The sequence below is a fragment of the Heloderma suspectum genome, chromosome 7 (genome assembly GCF_057233095.1).
Source record: "Heloderma suspectum isolate Gila_16-S chromosome 7, 16-S_ref, whole genome shotgun sequence".
NCBI lineage: Eukaryota > Metazoa > Chordata > Lepidosauria > Squamata > Helodermatidae > Heloderma > Heloderma suspectum.
In genome coordinates, this window is record NC_139464.1 from 43,049,898 (window position 1) to 43,073,242 (window position 23,345).

General features: G+C 44.5%; 1 protein-coding gene across 7 annotated transcripts in view; it reads right to left on the reverse strand.

The window, feature by feature from the left end:
- Positions 1–1,786: 1,786 nt before the first annotated feature.
- The window catches only part of PLA2G6 (phospholipase A2 group VI), a 31,394-nt gene continuing 9,835 nt past the window's right edge, over positions 1,787–23,345 (reverse strand). For 2 of the 7 annotated variants that reach the window (XM_084809790.1, XM_084809791.1), the window contains exons 6-18: positions 20,184–20,280; positions 19,986–20,027; positions 19,300–19,482; positions 18,674–18,782; positions 18,097–18,243; positions 17,352–17,442; positions 16,876–17,039; positions 14,963–15,113; positions 13,554–13,690; positions 11,555–11,709; positions 9,523–9,690; positions 4,005–4,078; positions 1,787–3,134 (exon numbers count right to left, since the gene is read on the reverse strand). In XM_084809790.1, coding sequence (XP_084665916.1) covers positions 2,990–3,134; positions 4,005–4,078; positions 9,523–9,690; positions 11,555–11,709; positions 13,554–13,690; positions 14,963–15,113; positions 16,876–17,039; positions 17,352–17,442; positions 18,097–18,243; positions 18,674–18,782; positions 19,300–19,482; positions 19,986–20,027; positions 20,184–20,280 — 1,663 coding nt within the window. In that variant the 3' untranslated portion in view covers positions 1,787–2,989. Of the gene's footprint in view, positions 3,236–4,004; positions 4,079–9,522; positions 9,691–11,554; positions 11,710–13,553; positions 13,691–14,962; positions 15,114–16,875; positions 17,040–17,351; positions 17,443–18,096; positions 18,244–18,673; positions 18,783–19,299; positions 19,483–19,985; positions 20,028–20,183; positions 20,281–23,345 lie in introns of all 7 variants that reach the window. The other 5 variants (XM_084809794.1, XM_084809795.1, XM_084809793.1 and 2 more) reach the window with 4 other exon arrangements.

The window sequence follows — 23,345 nt, forward strand, 5'->3', positions numbered from 1 at the left end:
CCCCTAAATATATACCATCTGAGATCTGGGAGCATAGATATTAAAAATCAAGCCAATTGTCCTATTTAGCTTTTACCATTACCTGATCTCTGGCTTCTTTTTTTCTGCTGTGCAATCCTTCATTAAGAAAAGTCCTCCCAAGCCGCATGTTTCTCTCAACCAATCAAAAGTGACTCTTAATTTCCAGAACATGTACAAAGGGAACCAAGCCTCACCTTATAGATAGAGATTGTAGATCTGTAGGATTTCTCCATACCCCCAAATGCTTTAGGAGGACCCGAGTCCCTTCCTCAGGAACGGAGATTTTAAGAATAGGCAATATTCCTCAGAAACACCTAGGAATCCAGTTCCACAAGTAGCTGGGACAGGAGATTCCTTCCTAGAACTGAAGGACGCAGCAAAGATGTACACTTACTTTGAAGGGAAGCAAATAATGCATGGGGGTTTAATAATTCACCAGCCAGGCTGTTAGAACTTGATCCTTAGGTGTAACCAGATACCAGGTAGGGAGAAATCCTGTGATAGCCATGAGGGTCATGTGGCTTTCACCCTTAATTATTAATTACCAGTTTCAATATATGGCTCCCTGCATAGCTCTGCAAGATCATCAAGCTGGCCCTCCTCTCAACTGTGATAATGGCTTGAGATAATGGTTGAGTGTCACCCACAGCCTGCTTGTTTTGGAACATGGAATGTACTGGGACGAACCAAATTAGTATGGCCTCCTTTCACTCTCTGTTGTCCACACAGGTTCTGATTTTTTATGTGGCTCTACAACCTGAGTCAATGAGGATACTGGATAAGGCAGAAACTTCAACTGTGATGAAAATGTTATTTTTATAACATTTCCCCCCTTTTTATGATGGGGCTCTAGGGCTGAATCTCAATTTTACCAACATGTTGAATATCATCTTTACCCCAACAAAAGAAACATATGAACAATAGATTATATAATATTATGCCTGGCACAATGTCCATGATGGCCCATTTCACACGTCATTGGTCTTTGCATGGGCATAACCAAGGGAAAAAAGCACCAAAATTGCTGTCACAGAGGAATGACACCAATGTCAAGTTAAGCCCCTGATGCATACTGTATTTATGACTGTATTGGACTGTGGCTTTTCTGCACATCAGCTCTTAGTCACCATGACCTAACAAATCACTCATTTTCCTTAGGCAAATCTGTTTATCAGTATAAAGAGATCTTGTATTTCATCTGAGGGGTCAAAGTGCAGAAAGCAACACCTTTTGAGCATCAAAAGCAAATCTCAGAATCAGTGTTGAACCTGGGACTCAACTCTTGAAAAGCAGACCTTAGGATTCACAACAGCAGATTCCAGACTACACCTTGCTTTAATTTCAGTATTGTAATCCAAGTCATTTAGATGTGTGTGTGTGTGTGTGTGTGCGCGCGCGCGTGTGCGTGTGTCCCGCCTCCCCAACTAGGCTCCATTATCTTGGCCCATTTTTTCCTGAATACTTACATGTTGTTTGTCCAAACAAATTATTCTCATGGATGGTTGCTACGCAGCAGTGTATTGCATTCAGCCATTACATATAAAAAGACTTCCCGTATAAAGAGCCTGATTTGCTTTAAAGCCAAGAGGAAAACCTGCTGACATTGCCACCTGCAGGACTGAACCACCATAGCAACCCTTGGGCTCTTTCAGAGAGGAGTTTGTGCCACACATGGCACAATACAATACAACTGGACTTGCTTGCACATTCCCAGTGATATGTGCCTCACACTTGAAGAGTTATTAACTTGAGTACAGTCAGGTTTCAGTTAACCCTCCTTTTATTGAATATGGAGGTCAGTTTTGTTCTGTTCAGTCTGTAATACCACCACAAACTAGGAGTAATTTACAAAGTAACAGGTAGGGGGAAAACACCATTCACCAGGGTATTTTTCTAATAGCTCAAGTACATTCTGTTAAGTCAGTCCAAATGCAGAAACAATGAATTATCATTAACAGCGGCACTTTAAATTCTGGCCTTTGGGAATAAAAGGCAGTAGCATTGATGGGGGGGGGGGAATCAAATAAAGAAGCAAATTTATGAGAAAACAGCAAGAAAAAGTCCATTAAAATGTGTGCCTGACCATTGACTCTGCCAGTAGGAGAACTCCTCATTTACTTGGGCTAATTTATTATCGACACCCAAACCTACACTGTTCATTCTGATTAGGAAATGTCTTTAGATGAGGAGGCAGGATCCCTTCCACATCTCTGCCAGCGGGCAAATACGACCAAAACCTGCCACCTACCAGGAAGCATTTGTCACCTCCTTTCTTCCTGCACTCAAATCAGAGTGGCCTCCTTCAGAGGTGGCAAGAGGCAGAAAGAGGAAATCTGAAATAACGGGAAAGGGTACGGAGGAAGATTATTGGGAAGAGCTTCTGCCAACGGTTGCCAGAGGGTCCCAACCCCCTGTTGATAAGTGCAAGAATTATAATCTTTCCACTGAAAACAAATTGCAGGAGACTAGTTCTGTCTCCTCATGTGGGGAAATAACTCTAGCTCCCACACAGCAGAAGCAGAATCTGACCAGCAAACATGGAGAAACAAGCAATTAAGAATGATCTCAACCGCTCAAGTGAAATTTGGAATAGAAAGGTGCAGTAGTTGAAGCAGAGTGTCGGACAATACAACTGGACTTATATGCCAAGTTGGACCAAATATGGTTCAACTCTAAGCAGTGTCAATCCCTCGTTATCATGCAAGCGAAGTAAATTTTAGGAACTCCTGGACAGTCATACGGCTGCTGGTGTACTGGCATATGGGGAAAACAGCAGCCACTGCAAGTACACATATTGGGGGAGCTCAAAGACATTTCAGTGGGTGCAATCCTCAAATCCTTCCACTTGATTTCCTGGTATGAAGAGAAGGGGCGAGCCACAGGCCAGCAACATCTGCTCTGCTCTTGCTGATATGCCAAATCACTGCTGTAGAGAGGCCACACCGGCACTGCAGGGTCTTGCAAAGTATCATGGAATTAAGAGCTGCTCTACCAACTGCTCAAATTCATCCCAGTGCTGGTAAATGTAGATCTGAGTTTCCCAGAGAAGGTTCACCAGGATCGTATTGCTCACCTCGTCCAGCATTATATCCATCTCCAAAGGGGGGTTGAACCTGCAGATGCCATGAAGGTGTAAGCAAAGGGGAACAACAGCAGGGCTTTTGTCCATACATGCATGGCAACTAGAGATGAGGAGGCAGGCCAAAAATGGCCTCTGAAAGCAGAGAGACAGTGACACATGGGAAACAGAAAGAAAACCAAACACGTGAGAGTACGGTGGTGCAATAGACGGGACACGAGAGATTCAATTCCAGGTCCCCAAAGCACAAGGCACTGGAGATCTCAAATCAGTGAGTCTCGCAGACAAACTCATATTCCTTGTTCTACCATGGCATTTAACCAGATGGATCCACTATTTGTGCTTGCTTTATGCTTCCCACCCTCTGCTTTCAGGCACCACCAACAGAGATGGCCAGAAGGAGAAATTGCGGCCTCTATCTTGACATACCCAGGCTGATTCAGCACTTTATCGGGCAACAGAGGCGGCCAATGGGTTTTCAGCTTGCCTCAGAAATCCTCCAAATCTGCCTTGGTTTTTCAGTCCGAGCAATTCTCCATAGTAAGGCTGTCTCAACCAAATGCTACCCACCGCATCCTTGATCACCCTTTGTCTGCACCTTCATACTAAAGCCCAGACACTAAGTAATCTTGTCACATCCTCTCAGCTTAACCCACGTCACATAAGCATTGTGACAGCAAGACTTATATAAAGATTTTAAAACAGAAACATGCTTTAGAAATCAGTAATACCCTTTACAGACAGCCAAAATGTATTGTAGTCCCCAACTGTAAAAAGGTTCTGCCTTTAACTAGTGCCTAACAATCCTGATTTAATAGAACCCATGCTCGGAGAATCAGAGATTCAAGGGTTCAAGCCCTGCCCTTCCCAACCCCCACATGACATCATGCTAGACGTCATATACCTGAAATAACAGGCCTCTATCATCTCACACCAGGCCCTCGCACGGTCAACACACGGGCCATCCGGATCAGTGCACTGAAAAGAAATATCAAAACAATTATTGTTTGCATCCACCATCCTACAAATCAAATTCCCAGTACCACAAAGCGCAAGAACTGTAAGACAAAACAAGCAGGTTTTGCACATATACGGGCTTGGAAAAGGGAAGTTTCTTCTAAGCAACAACACTTCTTTTAACTCACTAGTGGCAAAACACATGGCAATACACACTTTTCATTGATAAGAACTATAACTGGTTGTTCAGAAACTTATTACCTTTTGTTAACAAGGAATTTTTACGGGCCTAAAAGTGTCCTGCACGTTAATTTAAAAGAAAATTTCTATAAAGTACTGAGCTGCAGGCATATGACACCACAAAAACTGGCAAGGATATACCCGAACATTAGTAGTGCTTGTTGGAAATGTGGGGAAACTAATGCAGGCTTCCTTCATACATGGGTGATTTGTAAAGTTAAAAAAAAAATCAGAAATTTCTGGGAAAACATTATAGCCCATTTGAATAGAATGATTGAATTGCCTATACCTATGAACCCTATGTACATCTTGTTTGTGTACCTCAATAGTGTTGTAAGAAAAGAACATCTGGAATTGGTAGGAAATCTTTTAATAGCTACAAACTAGTTATATCTGCTAAATGTAGATTAGCTAGCACTCCTTTAAAAGAATGGATTAATAAGATATGGTACATTGCCCTCAATGGTTAAATTCACAGAATTTGTTCACTTTATGTGAGGGTAGACAACAACAACAAATGTAAGCAACTTTGGCCATTTATATCCTACCTGAAACAATATAATTTGGACATCAATAAATACAGAGCTTTTGCATTATTAGTGTAAATATTTTATGTGGACACTGGAATGTTATGTATCTATTATGAAGCCTAAGAAAATTAGAAAGGCTTAGAATGCTTGGTGATTGTTGTTTAGAGTTACTTGAGCATCCATGTATACATGTTTTATTTTGTATTTGTGACTTTTGTGGTTGGTGCGTGTGTGTGTGTGTTGTGCATATATATATATATATATATATATAGGGGGGGGGAATGTGTGTGCCAATGGGGTAATCAAATCATGAAAGAATACATAAATCAGTATATGTACATCATTTAAGTAAATTCACTTCAGACAACTTCATCCTTGCCAGCTGACAATAAGGGCAGATTTGAGCCATGCAACAGCTGCTTAAAAATTTAACATGTGCACCTGGGGCCACACGCATGTGTGTTGGGGAGGGGGGAGACTACCATTTGTAGCTTTCAACCATGAAACTGAGCCCAGCATTGCCAACTTTCCACTTCCAAGATTTCAAAGCATCTTCAGCTGGGCTTCACTGCATGGTCAAGACTGAACTATGAATATTCCGTAATCCTGCACAAGCACACACACACAAAAGCACAATGTGTGGTACTGTGTTCAGAATTCAGTATCTTGGGATGTTTCCATTTAAACAAATAAGATTCTAGTCCTTATGGCTTTGAAGATAGGCTTGGAAGTATTCAGGCAATGCCTAGTGAATTTCAGAAATTACAGGGATGGATGAACAAGATGTGTAGAGGCCTTTGTCGTTTTTGTTTTAAGCAGAGGGAATTTGAAAAGAGGCAATAACGTTAATAAAACACTGGCAAAAGAAAAAGAAATCTGCTGTTAATAATCAAAGAGAGGCTTTGTATCTCCTTAAATAATGTGTTTATCTTTTATAAATCACTTAAGGATATAAGGAGAGCCATACTGGATCAGACCAACGATCCATCTGAACACATTCTGTTCAGGGAAACCCATAAGCAGGACATGAGTGCAACAGCAGCAGCATGGCTGTGTTCCCCAGCAACTGGTGTACATAGGCATATTGCCTCTGATACTGGAGGTAGCATATAGCCATCAGGACTAGTAACCATTGAGAGCCTTCTCCTCCTTGAATTTGTCCAGTCCCCTTTTAAAACCATCCAAATTGGTGGCCATCACCACATCTTGTGGAAGTGAATTTCACGGTTTAACTGTGTGCTGTGTGAAATAGTACTTCCTTTTATCTGTCCCAAATCCCCCACCAATCAGTTTCATGGGATGGCCCCAGGCTCTAGCATGAGAGAAGGAGAAAAATGTCTCTCTACCCACTTTCTCCACACCATGAATAATTTTGCAAACTTCTATCATGTCCCCCTTACTCGCCTTTTTCTAAGCTAAACAATTCCAGCTGCTTTCTTCACAGGGGAGTTGCTCCAGCCCCTTGATCATTTTAGTTGTCCTATTCCCAACTCAACAATATTATTTTTCGGTGTAGTGACCAGAACTATTCTAACTGTGTTCACACCACAGATTTGTATAAGGGGAGTATGATCTTAGCAGTTTTATTTTCAATACCTTTTCTAATTATACCTAACATGGAATTTGCCTTTTTTACAGCCACCGCAGGCTGGGTTGACATTTGATCAAGCTGTCCACCACAACCCCAAAATCTCTTTCTTGGTCAGCCACTGCTAGCTCAGATCCCATTATCTTATATTTGAAGTTGGGATTTTTTGCTCCAATGTGCAACACCTTACAACATGCATCACTTTATTTTATCAAACACTTATTTTAATCAGATAAACCAGACTTGGATAAAATATATAAATTTCTAAGCAAATATTACATTTTCGAAATATGAGAGGAACACTGAAGGAGCTGGAAGCTTTCGTTACAAGGGAAGAAGTGAGAAAACCTATTATGAAGCTAAAGAATAACACATACCCTTCATCAGATGGACTTTCCAGAGAGTATTATAAAACTTTTATGAATGTGCTATTAGATACTGTCTACAATCCATCAAGTTATGACTAAGAAGAAGAAGCATAAAGTATCTTGCGAAGAAACAAAAGGTGGTGTTAATTTCAAAAGAGGGTAAAGATCCAAAATGTAATCATCCAGTTATCTTACTGAATTAGGTTTTAAATATTTGGGCAATTCTTGCTACAAGATTAAATCAAATAATAGGCAATGATATTAGACAGGAAAAGATGGGAAACTTACCAGTAACATAAGAGGCATTGTAAATGCTTTATGTCACATTTTTACAAACTAGAAGCAGATGGTCACACTCTCTTTGTACACAGAGAAAGCAACTGATTATGTGGAGCGGCCATATCAGTTGAATTCTTCTTTTTATTATATGTGGTTACAATTTAATTTCCATGTATTCTTGTTTCAGAATTTAATTTTTTTCTAGTGATCAGGGTAGGGCACTTTGCCCTCTTCATGACACACAGAAATGGAATTAAGCAGAAAGATGTAGTTCTGCTTAATTTGCATTATTCATACAGGTTGCAAAATTTACTTGGGGAACATTTTGGTCTTGCTTTTCCCCTGCTAGCACAGAGAATGGTTACATGCCCTGTGTGGTAAGCTTTTTAAGTGGCTCCTAGTCCCCAGGCTTCTATTGGAGGGAACAAACTAGCTGCTCTAGTTTATCAATTTGGAGGGAGCTACTAAAAAGAGATATTTGGTTACTAAAACTATGAAATGAAGGGCAATAAGTGGATCTTGAGGGTTTAGTGCAGATATAATTTCTCCAGCCTCCTAATCATGAGTGCCCCACATGTTCCCTCCCCCTCCCCTCCTGTAAACAAATTTCCACCTCCTTTTTCAGAGCTAATCATGTTACATCTGAGGCGAAATTAATGTTAGCCATGTTTCATTCAAACCAGAGTTTACAAAGTTGTTAATGTGAGTGCCGATGTAACTCTTCACCATGGTTTCCTCTAAGAAGTATAGGGAAACGCACATGCAAGAGAAGAGGGGGAAGGAGTGCTGGAGCCCAGAGGTTCTTCCAGTCTCCTAACATTACTCCTACCATGGGGCCTACATGAAAGGAGGTTCTGAACTGTCACCTGGAATCCTAACTGACTTTCTCTATAGGCCCAGCGGCTTGCACACTCAAGCAAAGATCCACAGAGTTAGGAGGAACCTTTACTTTACAAGGCATGAGTTTTGAAAAAAGTTCAAAGTTCAATCCAAAACCTACAGAAAACAATAGCCATCATTTTATGGCTGCATCAGCAAAGCCTCCAAGAGTGCAGCCATGCTTTCAAGCTACATAGCTCAGAGAAGCGCATCTCCTCAAATACATTCCATGTGTAAAGACTTGGGGCAGAAAAGAATCACAGGGAAGTATCAGAAGTAAGAAAAGTGAAATGATTATCACTGGTGCTGATGAATATAAGTCCAGATACGTTACTTATATACTGTGGTTTTAGTCAGAACCTCAACATGCTTCCATTCATTTTGTGGCATGTACTGGCCATGCCCTTTGACAGTGGGCAGTGTTTCATCCTGCTCACTTCCAGGTCAATCTTACACCACAAATTCACCTCTGGGCTCTTATATTCTCCCTGTTCCCATTAGAAGACTTGAAGTTGTAAAAGAAGGTCAATTGATTTCTTTGGAGGAACCATCTCAGCCACAATATCCTGACAAGTGAATTTATCGCCAATTTGCTCCATTAACTGAAGGTTACTTTGCAACACTCTGGGCCTGCCACAGCTTAAGAGACACCACTTGAGATTTCTAGAAGTTGTACTGCAACATTTAACATCAGCTGAGACAGATGGCGATTGAGTTACCTTGATTAAATATTTAATGTGGGGTTCTCCAAATAGGCGTTTCTCTCACTCTGGAGACTGGAAGAGCCTCCTTCTGCTATAAAAGAAATTGTTCAAGACTGCACAAGTATATTTCAGAAGAAAAAGAAACAGATGGCTTGGCTGGCAGCGCTCCTTTTCTTCCCAGGCCTTTAGACAAAAATTATGCATGATCTGGGGAAAGCAGTTGGGGAGAAGTTTTTCTCCCCCTCTCATAATACTAGAACCTGTGGTCTCTCATAATACTAGAACCTGTGGTCATCCTGTGAAGCTGAATGGTGAAAGATTCAGGACAAATAAAAGGTATTTCTTCACATAGTACAGTTAAGCTACAGAAACTGCTAGCATCAAGATGTAGTGATGGCCACCAACTCTGATGGCTTTAAAAGGGGATTATTAGACACATCCATGGAGGAGAAAGCTACTGAAGGCTACCAATGGCTGGTGGTCAGGACTGGCTATATATTGAGACAGTATGCCTCTGAATACCAGTTGCTGGGGTACTATTGCACTCATGTCCTGCTTGTGGGCTTTCCACAGGCATCTAGTTGGTCACTGTGGGAACAGAAAGCTAGCCTAGACAGGCCTTTGATCTGATCCAGTGTGGCTCTTCTTATGCCCTTAAGTTAAAGCCATATGTGTTAGAGCCAGCAAGGAGATCCACTTCTAGCTCTGAGTACCCTGACACCAGCTAGGTGATTCCTTCACATTTGAGGGGAGCCTGACTTGTGAATATATGGCTAACCCTCCAGCAAAAATGCTTTTATCCCCCAAATGGAGAAGCATCAGCTAATAATTGGTGTCTCCATGTCACCAGCCCCTCCCTTCTCCATGTAATACTCACGCAGTCCACCACCAACTTGCCCAGTTCTTTAGCCCCGTAAACCGTCTTGGCCAGTTCCCAAGGGTTAGAGGGGCGAAAGACATCCACGGAGCTCACAGGAACCTGCGGAGCCTTGCCAGTCCCAAGAGAGACCACAACGCCCAATTTCTTCACCTTATGGCCCTGACCCTGGAAGGTTGGAGAGAAAGACGGCAGTTAGCGAGGCTGAACCTGTTCTTCATACCTTGAAGGGGAAAATGGGCCTTAAATTTATTGTACTTAGGAACACAGGAAACTGCCGTATACCACGTCAGACCATTAGTCCCTCTAGCCCAGTATTACTGACACAGATCAGCAGCAGCTCTCCTGTTTCCACATAGGAATCTTTCCTAGCCCTACCTGAAGATGCCGGGGATTGAACCTGGGACCTTCCGCATGCAAAGCAGCTCTCCTGTTTCCACATAGGAATCTTTCCTAGCCCTACCTGAAGATGCCGGGGATTGAACCTGGGACCTTCCGCATGCAAAGCAGCTCTCCTGTTTCCACATAGGAATCTTTCCTAGCCCTACCTGAAGATGCCGGGGATTGAACCTGGGACCTTCCGCATGCAAAGCAGGGGCTCCACCGCTGGGCTATGGCCCCTTCCCCATTTTTGCCAGGCCATCTTATTCCAGGGACAAGATGGCCGGGCAATCACCCTTCCAACCTCGCACTGAAGCATTTCACAGATTGTGCTTGAATCCTGCACTATAGTCATGAAGTTAAACTAGAGAATTCTGCAGGGTTCCAATTGCATTGCTTGGCACAGAATGTAGATCTTTTCCATAGTAAACGGGCAGTGCCATCCCAAACTTCAGAAGAGCCAGGTGGAAACTTCCATGCACATGGCGTCTGAAGCAGAGGGTGACATGCGAACCGGCTGGCTCTCAGCTGTTAACAAAACCGACAAGGAGTCCTGTAGCACTCTGGAGACTAACACATTTGTTGTGGCACGCATTTCATAGGCTAGAGCAGCCTTCCCCAACCTGTGTCCTCCAGATGTGCTGGACTGCAACTTCTGTAGTCCAACACACTTGGAGTATACTAGGTTGGGGAAGGCTGGACAAGAGTGTACTTCATTACGCAGAAATAATGTTTGCTAGTTTGTAAGGTGCTACAAACTTCTTCTTCTTTTACTGAGAAGCAAATTTCACTGAACTTTGTGGGACTCGCTTCTGAGTAAATCTCCTTAATCCACTGCTTCACCTGGATGTCCATGTGGTAGCAGTTGCTGATATACCAGCTGTGCCTTCAGTTACCTCTAGATGAGGTTACTGGAAAGCACTCTATGTCCGGCTGCCTTTGAGAACAGACCAGAAGCTCCAATTGGTCTAAAATGCAGCAGCTGGACTTTTGTCTCTTGCTCAAACATCAGAACGCATCACTTCATCTTACATCAGCTTCACTGGCTTTTTGGTTGCTTCTGGACTCAAATCAAAGTGCTGGTTCTAGTTTTTAAAGCCCTAAAAGCTTAGGACCAGGTAACCTTAGGGACGGTTTGCCCAGGTATTATGATTAATGTCAGAGGTCTTGCTGTCAGTGCCATCTTTGGAGGTTCAGCAGGCGAGCAGGCGAGTCAGGGCCTTTTCTGTGGTGATGCCTTGACGTTGGAATGCACTCCCAATTGAAATTTGTCAGGCTCCCTCCATATGTGTCTTTCACCAAAACTGAAGGCACTTTCATTTTGATGGGCTTATAACACCTAGTTTTAATGCTACCAGTTTTAATGTGACACACTAAAACTGGCAGCAATAAAACTTGGAATTACACATTGAAGATGCTGGTTGTATTATGTTGTTGTTATCCGAAACTGGTTGTTGTATTTACTGATAATAAGAGATGGTTTTATGACTATGTTGTACACCGCTCTGGGTACTTTTAGTAGAAGAGCAGGATGTAAACAACGTGCTTCTTCTGCTGCAGGACTGGGCCTCAAACTCCACAACTGTAAAGTGATGCAAAGTGCAATTAGAATGCCACTTCAGCAAAGATGTCCACTGGGGTGCACCCCTACATTCTGGATTAAGGACTTGTTGTAGTCATTGATCTCAGTCAGAGCATCCAAGGTGGGGTTGTTGGCCAGCAGCCCTCCATCCAGAAACCGTCCAATAGGCCGAAAATAAGTTGGAGCAGCTCCGCTGGAACGGGCAGCCTGCCACACCAGCTGATCTGTGGAAAAAAGAGAGAGCTGTGCCTTTTTCGCTATCTTGAGCAATGAACATCTAGCTAGTGGTTAATGTAAGATCTGCTACAGCTTAGACCACATATATCAAGTAGGTCAGTATGATTATCCCCATATTAGAAATTGGGAACTGGGGCTGAAAGACAGTGGTTTGCCCAATCAGCTATTGGATTCCCAGTGCCCAACTGATGACCAGTGGACAGGGCAGCCCTGCCACAGCTAGCTGACCCACCTGGCCCAGCAAACACCAAAATCCACCCCAGGAAGCCTCCAAAGATTTTTCACAATGGTCAACTAGCAATCTTCTTAAAAGAAGGCAGCAGCTCCCCTTGCTATAGAAGTAGTGACCAGGCATATGAAAGAGACTCTGTTCCAGAAGTGACATAAGTGATGAGCTCATCAGATACGTCAGGGGTGTGGAACCTCTTTCAGCCCAAGGGCTACGTTCCATTTCGGAGAAGCTTTCAGGGGCCACATTCCAGTGGTGGGCGTACAGGGTAGGTCTGAAGGCAAAGTGGCTGAGGCCAAAAATACCAGCACCAGCACATTGTAGCTTCAAGCTCTTACTGCCAGTAGCTACACCTTAGGAGAGGCATTTCAACCTTGTAGAATGGGGAGAACATTGCACACAAGCCAGGGAACCACTAAAGTAGTGAGGGGAAAGGCCAGATTTGGCCCCAGGCCTGACCTTCTGCACCCCTGAGATACACTGATGAGTGCGCGCACAAGCTCATGAAGAAAGTGGGGAAAAGATTAAGCGCTGTTATTTACATTCTCACAGCACAAAAAGTAGAAAAGAACCGATTATATCAGCCGCACCATAAACATCTTTTCCGCACAAAATGAAATGAAGGCAGGGAATATTTTCAATGGAACACACATAACTGGTTTCCAAAAATACCGACGCGGATAGCCCAAAACAACCAGGGAACGGGATAGTTCTAAATAACCAGGGAACATGGTCACATTCTGAGATTGTACCTAAATCTTTGGCTGCTGAAAGACAGTAAATTGCAGAGGATGGATCACTAATTCCATGGCTTCTTGTACGCTTCTTCATTAGTACCAAATAATGCTGGCCACTACCAGAATTTTTGGTCTAATGGCAGCTCCATGTGTCACTTTTCCTATACAGAAATCATCTTCATGTAGCAGGGAAATATGTACACTGCTACATACGCAATTGGGATTTGTGAAAAATCTGTTTCAATTCGTTTATGACCAGAATTTACCCCACTTACATCATGCAAACGAAAGTGCAATTAGTACTTAAAGCTCAGATCTTCCCAAGTTGGCAGTCCTGTTCACAGGGTAGGGTGGGAAGGAGGGGCCAAAATATGTTAAAAATGCATACTTAGAAAAATATTGACTTTTTAAAAAAAGTGCACATAAATACACTTTAGTCAATGGGAGAAAACTGTGCTTTTCAAAGCACGCCCAAGTATGCACCCAAATCCCTGGTGATTTTCATGCAAAAAGAAAAAAAAAACATTGCAATCTGATGTGGACACGAGTTGGACCAAGCTTCGAGGTGGAACTCAGAGAATCTCGATAAGCTTGGATTTTCCTGATTTCCACATCTCTTATTAGCACAACTGTTTATTGTGGTGCAAGCACACAAGCTAGGGAGAGTGATGTGCCCCAACTCTTGACACAAGATGTGGCATATGCTTCTTCCGACATAATTGGAACGTGTTCTATGCTTAGTACAGCTTGGACAACCCCACCCCCACAAGATGGGGAAGGAGGAGGAAATATGCCCTTCAGTACGGTCTTCCTTTTTTTGATGAGCAACTTGGGTCCCTGGACTTCTGTGTGGGTGAGCATTTACCTTCTGGCTTGGTCATCGGTTGAAACGTGCTTGTCGTCTTGTAACGGGATTTGCCTCTTCCTTCTGGCGGATTATAATTCCGGAAGAGGTGGAGCTCAGCAGGCTGCCGGTCACAAAGTGTTGCTGTCAACATGACCCTACAAGAAATCCAGACAGACAAGATTTCAAGTTGATTGTAGGGCAGGGGACACAGCTCAGAAATAATGCACATGCTTTGTGTGCAGAAGGTGCCAGGTTCAATCCCTGCCCTCTCCAGCTAAAGGAGATCAGATAGTAAGTGCTGGGAAAGAACTTTACTGGAGACTCTGGCCCCATTGCCAGTCAGAGTAGACAATGTTTGGCTAGATGGACCAGCAGTCTGACTTGGTGTAAGGCAGCTTCAGCTACTGTTACATGTTACATGTACGCTGTCAGCTGCCAAGGTTGGACAGAAGCCAGTAGACTTCATTGGGTATCTCAGATGCTAAGATTCATTGCGGAGAACAAAAGTACATTTATGACATGTTTAAAGAAGACCCTGGCTTATGGACAGCTGAGGGTTCTTTTCCAGCAAGAACTGAACGAACAGTGCATGAGGAGGAGGAACTTTCACCATTTATTGGCAGCACCTGAGGAAGTTCGTCAAAACAGGACAGTACCAGATGCCCACAGAATTGAGTTCAGTGCCTTCTATTCCGACAACATACGTGTACAACTTTGTCTTTGGAGCATTGGAGGCTGCTTTATACCGAGTCAGACCATTTGGTGTATCTAGGCCAGAATTGTCAATGTTGACTGTCAATGGCTCTCCAGTTTCAGGCAGGAAATTTTCCAACGCTACCCGGGATGTTTTGCATGCAAAGCATGTGCTCTACCACTGAGCTACCGCCCCTCCCTTATTGGGGCACACTGTCTACTAGCCCTTAAGTACTGTGGGATCTCTTGTGGGGGTGTAATGACCATTAGCTGTCAAGCATTGTATGTCCGGATCCCATGCGAGATGCATATGATACTTCGTAATAAAATGTATACATGATTTTTTGCATCCACATTAGAGTGCAATAATATATCAGTTGTGCACTTTTTAGCATGTTTGGTTGTATGTATACCACTTTCCTTCTGTGGATCTCAAGGTGACGCATCTAGCGTTCCCCAGTAGTCTCCCATTCCATGGATGTCAAAGTGATGCATGTAGTGTTCCCCTGTAGTCTGACCAGATCCCAAACCTGCTGCAGTTCAGCCAGGTGGCTCTGTTATGAGCTTTCAGATCATCCCTTAGACTGGTGTTCTTTCATATATTTATCACCTCTCTCCCTAAGCTAGGTTTTGCTCACAGCAAAGCCAAATTATCTTGCCATGGAGAATACTAAAAGGCAGGGACAGGAGGCCAGGAACTTATCATGATAATTGCGCCTCCAGTTTTGGCTTACTTGGGGTTCTTGATATCTGTCATCTTGGTATGTTCTCCAAACTCCTTCTTCAGGAAATCCTCGAGGGGCTCTGACTCATAGGGCCGCGACCCCCGAAAGACCTCATCCTTCATGCGGAAGTACAAGCAGCGCATGTAGTCCATGGGCTTCCCTGAGATGCAGACGGGCATTAGCAGTACCCAGGAGGACACCACCGCATCCTAGCCAGGGTTGCTCCCCCCCCCCCCCCGCCCCGGGCCCCAGTAATGCTTGAAGGGGATTCAAGCACCTAAAAACACATAGCAAATAGCCCAGAAGATGATTCTCAGTGGCAACACTTTTGTGCAATGTACAAAGCTGCTGTGAGGGTGACTGGAGAGTAGGAATAATGTTTAATGTAGGGGACATAAGAGAAATGGCCCAAGACTATGATGGGGAGTACAGGAAGCAGAAGTGCAACAGATACCACTGAAGGCATGAGGCGTTCCGGATGGAAACATGAGCAGGGACCATATAGCTCAGTGGCACAGCACATGCTCTGGATGTGAAAGGTCCCAGATTCAATCCTGGTCATCTCTTGTTAAAGGCTGTTGGGTAGCAAGGCTGGAAAAGACCCTCTGCCTGTCTTGGAGAACTGCTGCCAGCCAGAGTAGAGAGCCATGGGCTAAATCTGGGTGTCAAACCTCTTTCGGGGGTTGGACTCGATGGTCTTATAGGCCCCTTCCAGCCCTACTATTCTATGATTCAGCTTGAGGGCTGAATTCAACTTCAAAGAAGGTCTTGGGCACCACAGTCCAGTGGCTGAAGGCAAAACAGGGCAGGTCCAAAGGCCAACATATTTTGGCTTAAAGCTTTTCCTGCCAGTAAGTAAGCCTTAGGAGAGGCATTTCAACCTTTTAGAATGGGGAAAGAACAGTGCAAACGCTGGGAAACCACTAAGCAATCTGCAGTCGGGGGGGAAAGGGCCAGGGGAAAGGGGGCGTGGTCATATGAGGAATCTCAGAAGGCCAGGTTTGGCCTGCAGGCCTGACATTCTGCACCTCTGGGCTAAATGGACTATTGTTCTGATTTGGGATGGCAGCTTCATACAAAGGGAAGTGGGCAGGGACTGAACATGCTCAGCTGACAGGCAGGCCAGTCCAAAAAAAAAAATGTCTGAAGGACAGAGAAGCTGGGTGAGGGGAGAACAGGGCAAAACACAAAGTAAGTGCAGGACTACATTCGCCCAGAAGATGGCATGGAAGCATTACACGGAATCCCAAATTCTGTCCCAGAAAGCCTCAGCTCTCTTCTAATTTTAAAAAAAGTTGTTTTCTAGCCCTCATTTGAAGGGAAACCACTGAAAATGTGTAATGAACACCTGCCAAAAACTCAGCAACAGAACAAAATGAAAACAGGTCTTGGGTAGGAATACCACGGGACTGGGTAGGAATACCACGGGACTGGGTAGTACTTCTGTGTGCTACCTAGAGATGCAACAGCCTGGAAAAAGGGGGGGGGGGGACAGAAAAATTGGGAAAAACCTGTTCCTCCACTCCTTCCCAAAAGTCCCTAGGGGAAAACTATTTTTTTCAAGATGTTCCAATTCCCACCCCCACCCCTCACATTTTTCCAGGTATTTCCCCAGGTCTTCACATCTCTAGCTCTCCATTTTTTGTGAAAAGCAAACCCCCAATGTCTGGAATTATCTGGACTTCTGGCTCGCTGGGGAATGCTTGTAGTCCAACACCCCTGAAGGGCACTGGCTTGGGGAAGGCTGCATTAAGCAAAGGCCATTTCTCCCACAGTTCGGAGGAAGAGCCTTTATAGCCAAGCACAAATCAAAAAGTGCCAACTCCCCTGCTTTGGAGAGAAACTCCCGTACCCAAGCCTTCCCCAGCCTGGGGCACTTCCCTTTCCATACATGGGCCCCTGCTGCTCCAGGCACTCCTTACCGTGTATAACACACATTGCAAGGATTCCCCCTGTGCTAGTCCCTGCTACCCAGTCAAAGAGCTCCCTGATGGGGCGCCCCACGGCTTTCTCAATAGCAATGAGGAACTGGATGAGCACCAAGCCCCGGACACCCCCGCCATCCAGACTCAAGAGGCGGTCTTGGCTAGAGAAAGGAAAACAAAAGAGAAAAGGAAAGGCGTTTAATGCACAATGACAGCCATTGAAGTGACTCTCCCCAAATGCAGGTGCCTCCTGGAGATATATAAATGCCAAAATGCATCGAATGTTCCAGGTTAGAATACACAAGGGAATAACCCTTAAGAATATGCTTGAGACAGAGGGGGAGAGGAGAAATGTGGGCAGGAGATCCTTTCCCTCTGAGAATTCCGTGAATCCTTCCCATGAGACTGTTGTTCTTACCAGCACAGAAGAGTCCAGACTAGATGAACTCATCTCATTGACTGTGTTCACTTACATTCTGTTCTTCTCAGTGGCAGAGTCCACCACATCTGTTTTTTTCATCAAGGTACTAAGGGCGGTAGAGACATGGATGATGTCGTGGAATTCTAGAGAGGGGCACAGGAGAAACAAAGAAAGAAAGAAATCAAACGCTTAGTTAGCAGAATAAGAAAACCAGCATGACAGCCTGGAAACTGTGGCCTCTGCTAATGCAGGGGACAGATTCAACAGAGGACAAGGCTCTTGCGCCTTTCATTGTTGCACAGAAAGAAGCGATGCAGCAGGCATACCTTTCTAATGCCAACCCAATCTGCGGCAGGGAGAAGCTCCACCTGTCAAAAATGTGCCTTATCAAAAGGCACAAGAGCCCTGTCTTCTATTGAACACAGCAACCCTGTCTACTGCCCCCAGGCATTGAGCAGGAGCCACAGACCGGTCTGTTATCTCAAAAATGCCAGGATATAACCCCCCCAAAAAAAAGAATATGAAGGAGAAGGAGAAGGGAAAGTGAGTTGTAGTGCCAGGAGGCAGGTTGCCAGAGAACTTAGGAAGAATTCCAACACTGTGCCATTAGTGCTGTGGCTTCCCAGCACATTCACACAGTGTGGAAAAACCTTTGTGTAGTCATCAGATGTAATGCTGATATGCTAATTCTTACAGGTAAATGCCTTCCCATGTTGGGAACCCTAACATACGAAGCGGCTCTAAGAGAGAGAGAGAGAGAGAGAGAGAGAGGCGCACAGGGCTAGGTAGCATGTTACCTAGGTTTTGATTAGTGCTCCGTGGAGGTGGCGGTCTTTCTGGGAAGGTGGTGGTAGATGGATGTGGTGATGTGGCTGTGCCAGGTGGATGGAAGCGTTCAGTCCCTATACATTTCAGCAGATCTAAGAGCACCTTCCGGTTGGCACCTTGCATGGCGAGGGTGTTGCATGCATTGGAGAGAAAATCATTGAAACAAAGTTGACCGTCACCATGGAAAGCCCTGAGCCAGCCCATTCCCACACACAGGGCAGGAGTCTGTGTTCGAAATGCGCTGGGGTGGAGGTGCTCACCCCTAAATGGGCAGCAGAGGGCAGTTCAGCAGCCCAGTGAGCTTGGACCAGGGGCCTGGTCCTCAGGGGCCCTGCAGTTGGCACTTTCTCTGTGTCTCTAAGCCTCCATCTCTCAGCACCTTGTACCAGGCAGAACAAATGTTGCCTCACACGTGACCTTATGCATACAAACGGATTCTCTCCACACTTTCAGCAGAGTCCAAGTGAGCAGGCCAAGGTCCCCTTTCCACTTGGCCTCTGCTATGTTCCCACACGAACCTTCTCCTAGCCATGGGGTTCCTCTCACCTTTGCTCGTCCTGGCTGCCACCAACCCTGGCGTCTCCCCTAAGTCATTGGGGACTTCCACATCTCCTCCAAACACAATAAGGGCCTTGATCATTTCTAGGTGGTCTATCTATTGGGAGGAAAAGAGTGTGTCAAGGCGTTGTCAGAGCTCCCTCCATCCATGGGTCACTACACTGGAACTTTCATCCATCCGCCATCCAACAGCCAACCTGAGAGTTGCCCATATATTCATTCTACCCAAACAGCTAGAGGTTTTTTAAGCCTCTTTGTGCAGAAGGACTTGCTTAGCTAGACTGGGGCGGTGTGTGTGTGTGTGTGTGTGTAGAGAGAAAAATGAACTTAAAATAGTATTCTGGAGAACTAAATTAATTGGGCACTGAGGGCAGTATCCAATGGTAGTCCTATGTAGAGTAAACCCACTGAAATGAATGGGTCTTGTCCATGTAGGACTATCATTGGATACTGCCTTAAGTGTCTGCAATCAAGCACGAATAGCAGCTGTTATGTCAAAAGAATGCTGAAAAGGGTTCCCTCTACCATCTCTTTGCATTTTAGGAAGAAAAAGCCCATCACATTTCCCCCATCCCCTCTGTCCTGGGAACGCATCGAGCTGAAGAGAAGCCCACCTTCATGGCAAGGTGCAGTGGAGTGTTGCCATCCTTGCCTTTAGTATTGGGCATGGCTCCATGCGTCAGCAACACCATTGTGCAATCAAAGCGCCCGCGCCGCACGGCAATGTGCAAGGCCGACTCTCCTGTCGCACTGAGGGCATTCACTTCACAGCCATACTCAATCAGTAGCCGGGTCATCTAGATTTGCAAAGGGAGAGGAAACAAGGTGGAACCGGACCACATGCAATGTTGTGGTTTTGCTCCCCAGTGCTGCTCCAGGTTAAACAAACTACAGACCCCCATTCGTGATCATTACATGCAAACTGGGAACTAAGGCTTGCATCTCTTCATCTCTCCATACAAGCTCGAGTCCATGGCTTGTTTATCTGCTCCTGCTTTCAAGAAGAGCCAGGTGGGAGCAATTGGGCAGCATGCACCAGCAGATTGCTCAAGCACAGTAAGACAGGGTTCCCCAAGAACACCAGCTTATAGTTGCCTCCGAACTGGGCCACCAGGCTCGTGGGATCGACTTGTGGCCAATCTATGCTAAGGTTTTTCTGTCTTTGGCTCCCAACACACTTCCCAAACCATTATCCTTGTGCTAATTCTGCCCTTATATCCCAGATTACTTTGGACGATTTTTAAGACAGTTTTTTATGTCTTGCGGTTGCTGTGACATATACATTTTGATGTGTGCTGACCTTGCAAACTCTCCTTGTGGGAGTGGCTTCAGACTGCAAAACCTGTTTTGGCAACACACAAACAGAAGGTTGGAGATGGGATGGGAAAGGATTTCTACCTGAAGGCATTGCCATGAGAGCAAGACTCCCAATGAACCAAAGCAAGACAAGAGGGCAAATAAATCTTCTGTCTGTCCAACTGTCATTTTATTTGCTTACCTCAGCATTTTTGGCCCAATGGAGGGGTGTGGCCCCATAGCGTGGGTCCAGGAACTGAATCTGGTTGATGTCTTTATCAAGAAGGGCGACTGCACATCTGGAAGGAGAAGAACAATCAGGAAACAATAAAGGGATGCAACAAACATCTCTCAGCTAAGCCTATGGACCTTTGCACATTCAATAAAGTATGGGGTGATTTCAAGGCCCTGGCAACCAGCTCACAGATGTGTGCCTGAAACATCAGAAGAAAACATGGGGGCTGAGGCCACAAAACAGCAAGTGCACAAAACAGGTGATGACTCCTAGGACAACAGGCCAAAGTGCAAGGCTGGCTCACTCTACAATGCAATCAAGTAGCCCTGTAATAGTGTACTTTTCGATAACATAGGAAGCTGCCTTATACTGTGTTAGACCATTGGTCTGTCTAGCCCAGTGGCTCCCCAAGGTTTCAGGCAGGAATTTTTCCAGGTTGAGCACGGGGCTGTTCCGCACTACCTCTGAGGCAGCACGGAAGTCAGGCGAGGTCAGTTCTCCAGGAACCAACCTTGGAAAGTGGGCTCCAAGGTCAGTTCCTGGAAAACCAGATACCCTATGGCCATCTAGCCGCTGTCTAGTGGCCAGAGGATTGCTCCCTTATTTACTTATCTTGGCCAGTACCTTATTTACTGGTTTCATAGCATCGTCCCCTGCTATGCTGCCCCAAATGCCAAGTCCTCTTGGTGTCCTGCTGTACCCTGCCTCTCCTCCTCGCTTTGTGGATTGTTACCTTGGCCTTGGACCTCGCCTGCCTGCCCCTTCTGCCACAGTTTCCAGAAACTCTCCACCACTGCCAAAACCTAGCTCTTGGGACAGGAAATGTATTTAAATATACCCCTCATGGTATTCCCCATGGAAGAGGCTGAACATAAGATGTGGTCTTCAACCCACATCTTGCGCAACAGCACTTGAGGCAACTACAGCATTTCCTAGTCTGTACCCAGGAAGAGACTTCCTTAGAGCTCTCGGTGTTCTGCAGTCAAAAGCACAATAACAAGTACAGAATTCAGCATCTGGAGATAACAGTTTTTCATTCTAAAATGCAAATTCTTAGCCCTTAATTGTATTTATTCATTCAATAAAGCTCTCAGGGCAACATAAGCAACAACACAACAACAAAACACAACAGAACCCATGATAAAACACATTAGAAGATTTCAATAAAGTTTTAAAAGCAGCAACAATTCAAAATAATTTTAGAAGAAATAACCAAGAAGCTAAAACATGGAAAATGACAATTCCAAAACACAGTATGTAACACATCACTAAAAATAAAACAAAACAAGCAGCAGCTAAAAATTCTTTTTAAAGGCCTGGGAGGATAAAAAGGTCTTTGCCTAGTACTGAAAAGTCAACCTAGTAAGTGCCAGGTGGACAGCTCTAGGGAAGACACCCCACATTTTGGGGGCCACCACAGAAAAGCTCCGCTCACAAGTAGCCATCCCCCAACTCTTAGTATGCTAAGAACTGCACTGCCTGATTTTTTTCTCTTTCAAGTTTTCTTATAGAATACATAAATATATATTGCCTGATATTTGTGTTGTCCTGCCATTTCTCTGTTTTGATTACTATTTTGATGTTGGTGCTGCCTGTTTTATTAGGCTTTGGTTGGTTTGTAAGCAGCTGTTCAATTTGGGCGGACAATGTGGGATAAGACTGATGTTATACAGAAACAAAAATTAATTAAGATATGCTTCAAAATGCATGCAAGTAATGCCTGGTGACATCTCGGACGTTTGAGAAATAGGGGTGAAACAGCATGACTCCTAAGTGGTCAAGGGGTAGAAGTCCAATATAATACTGCATTATAATACATTATAATACATCAGGTCCTCAACCTTTGTCAGTCATTAGGCACATTCGGAATTTTGAGAGAATGTTGCGGGCACTCTCACAAAATGTCTGCCATTGCGGGCATGGCTGATCACAAAACACTCATGTCCCAGAAGGCAAACTGGTGAGACCAGAAGAAAGTAACTTGTTCAAGAATCTTCGTAACAAAGCACAGGTGGGGTCTGAGCTCCAAAACACAAAAACAACTTTTTGAACCAAAATAATGGTGCTGGAGGGCAGAACTTCACTTTGCTGCATGCTGGCATCTCAACTAGGAATGATGGGGAAATCCACAATGAAGTCAAATGAGTTTGGATTCTATGAATTCGACCTGCGGATTCCACACTGGACTGGCTTTTCCCGAGACACATGGATTCTGCAAACTTGTGTACTATTTCTTTTACTTTCCAGAATTGTATGCAAATTTAGTAGAAGAATACATAAAATAAAAAAACCAGGCAAAAATGTGCATTTCCCCTATAGGCTAAAACATGAAAATACACATGGGGGGGGGGTATTTGTGCATTTTCGCAAGCACGAATTTGCCCAAATGAGAATTTGCCCAAATTCGGGAGATTGGAAAAAAAAATCCTATTCTGCCAATGAGCGGACAACAGAGCAAAAGGTACCTGACAATCCGTGAAATGCAGACAGAACGGATTCTACAAAATCCGTACATCCCTTCTCCCAACTAATTTTCTTTTAAAAAATCTTAATACAATTAAAATTAGGAGAGGCAGGGACCCTCATGGGTGCTAAGAAGTGTCCACAGGTACATTGGCACCACGTTGGAGACCCCAGTAGTATATTAATATTAAATTCTGAATACCTCCCCAACCCTACCGCTAGCAGAAACAGAATAAATTGCATGAATATGTGCAAGCATATATAGGCTGCAGGATTTGGTTTTCCTTAGTGCAATTCCTGAGCAGCATGCAATGAGGTGCATCTGGGCACAAGTAGGGCATATCCTGTGTGCTGCAGTGCACAATATACACATCCCTGAACTTGAACATCTGGCCTTTAAAAAACAGACCCAAAGGACCCACTGTGTTGGACAAGATCCAGCACAGATCACAGGATCATCATCTTCAACGCATATTTCAATGTTTACAATGCGTTCTACTTCTCATTTGTCCAAACTCAAGCCTCCTTTGGGATAATTTTAATGTTATTTTCCCATTGCAGGCGATGCTGTTGCAGAAAGAAGCACACTGTCATCTCAGCCCAGGACTGTGTGTCTTAAGAGAAATACAAGCACTCAGGGGGCAATGACGAGCCAAGACTTTTTAG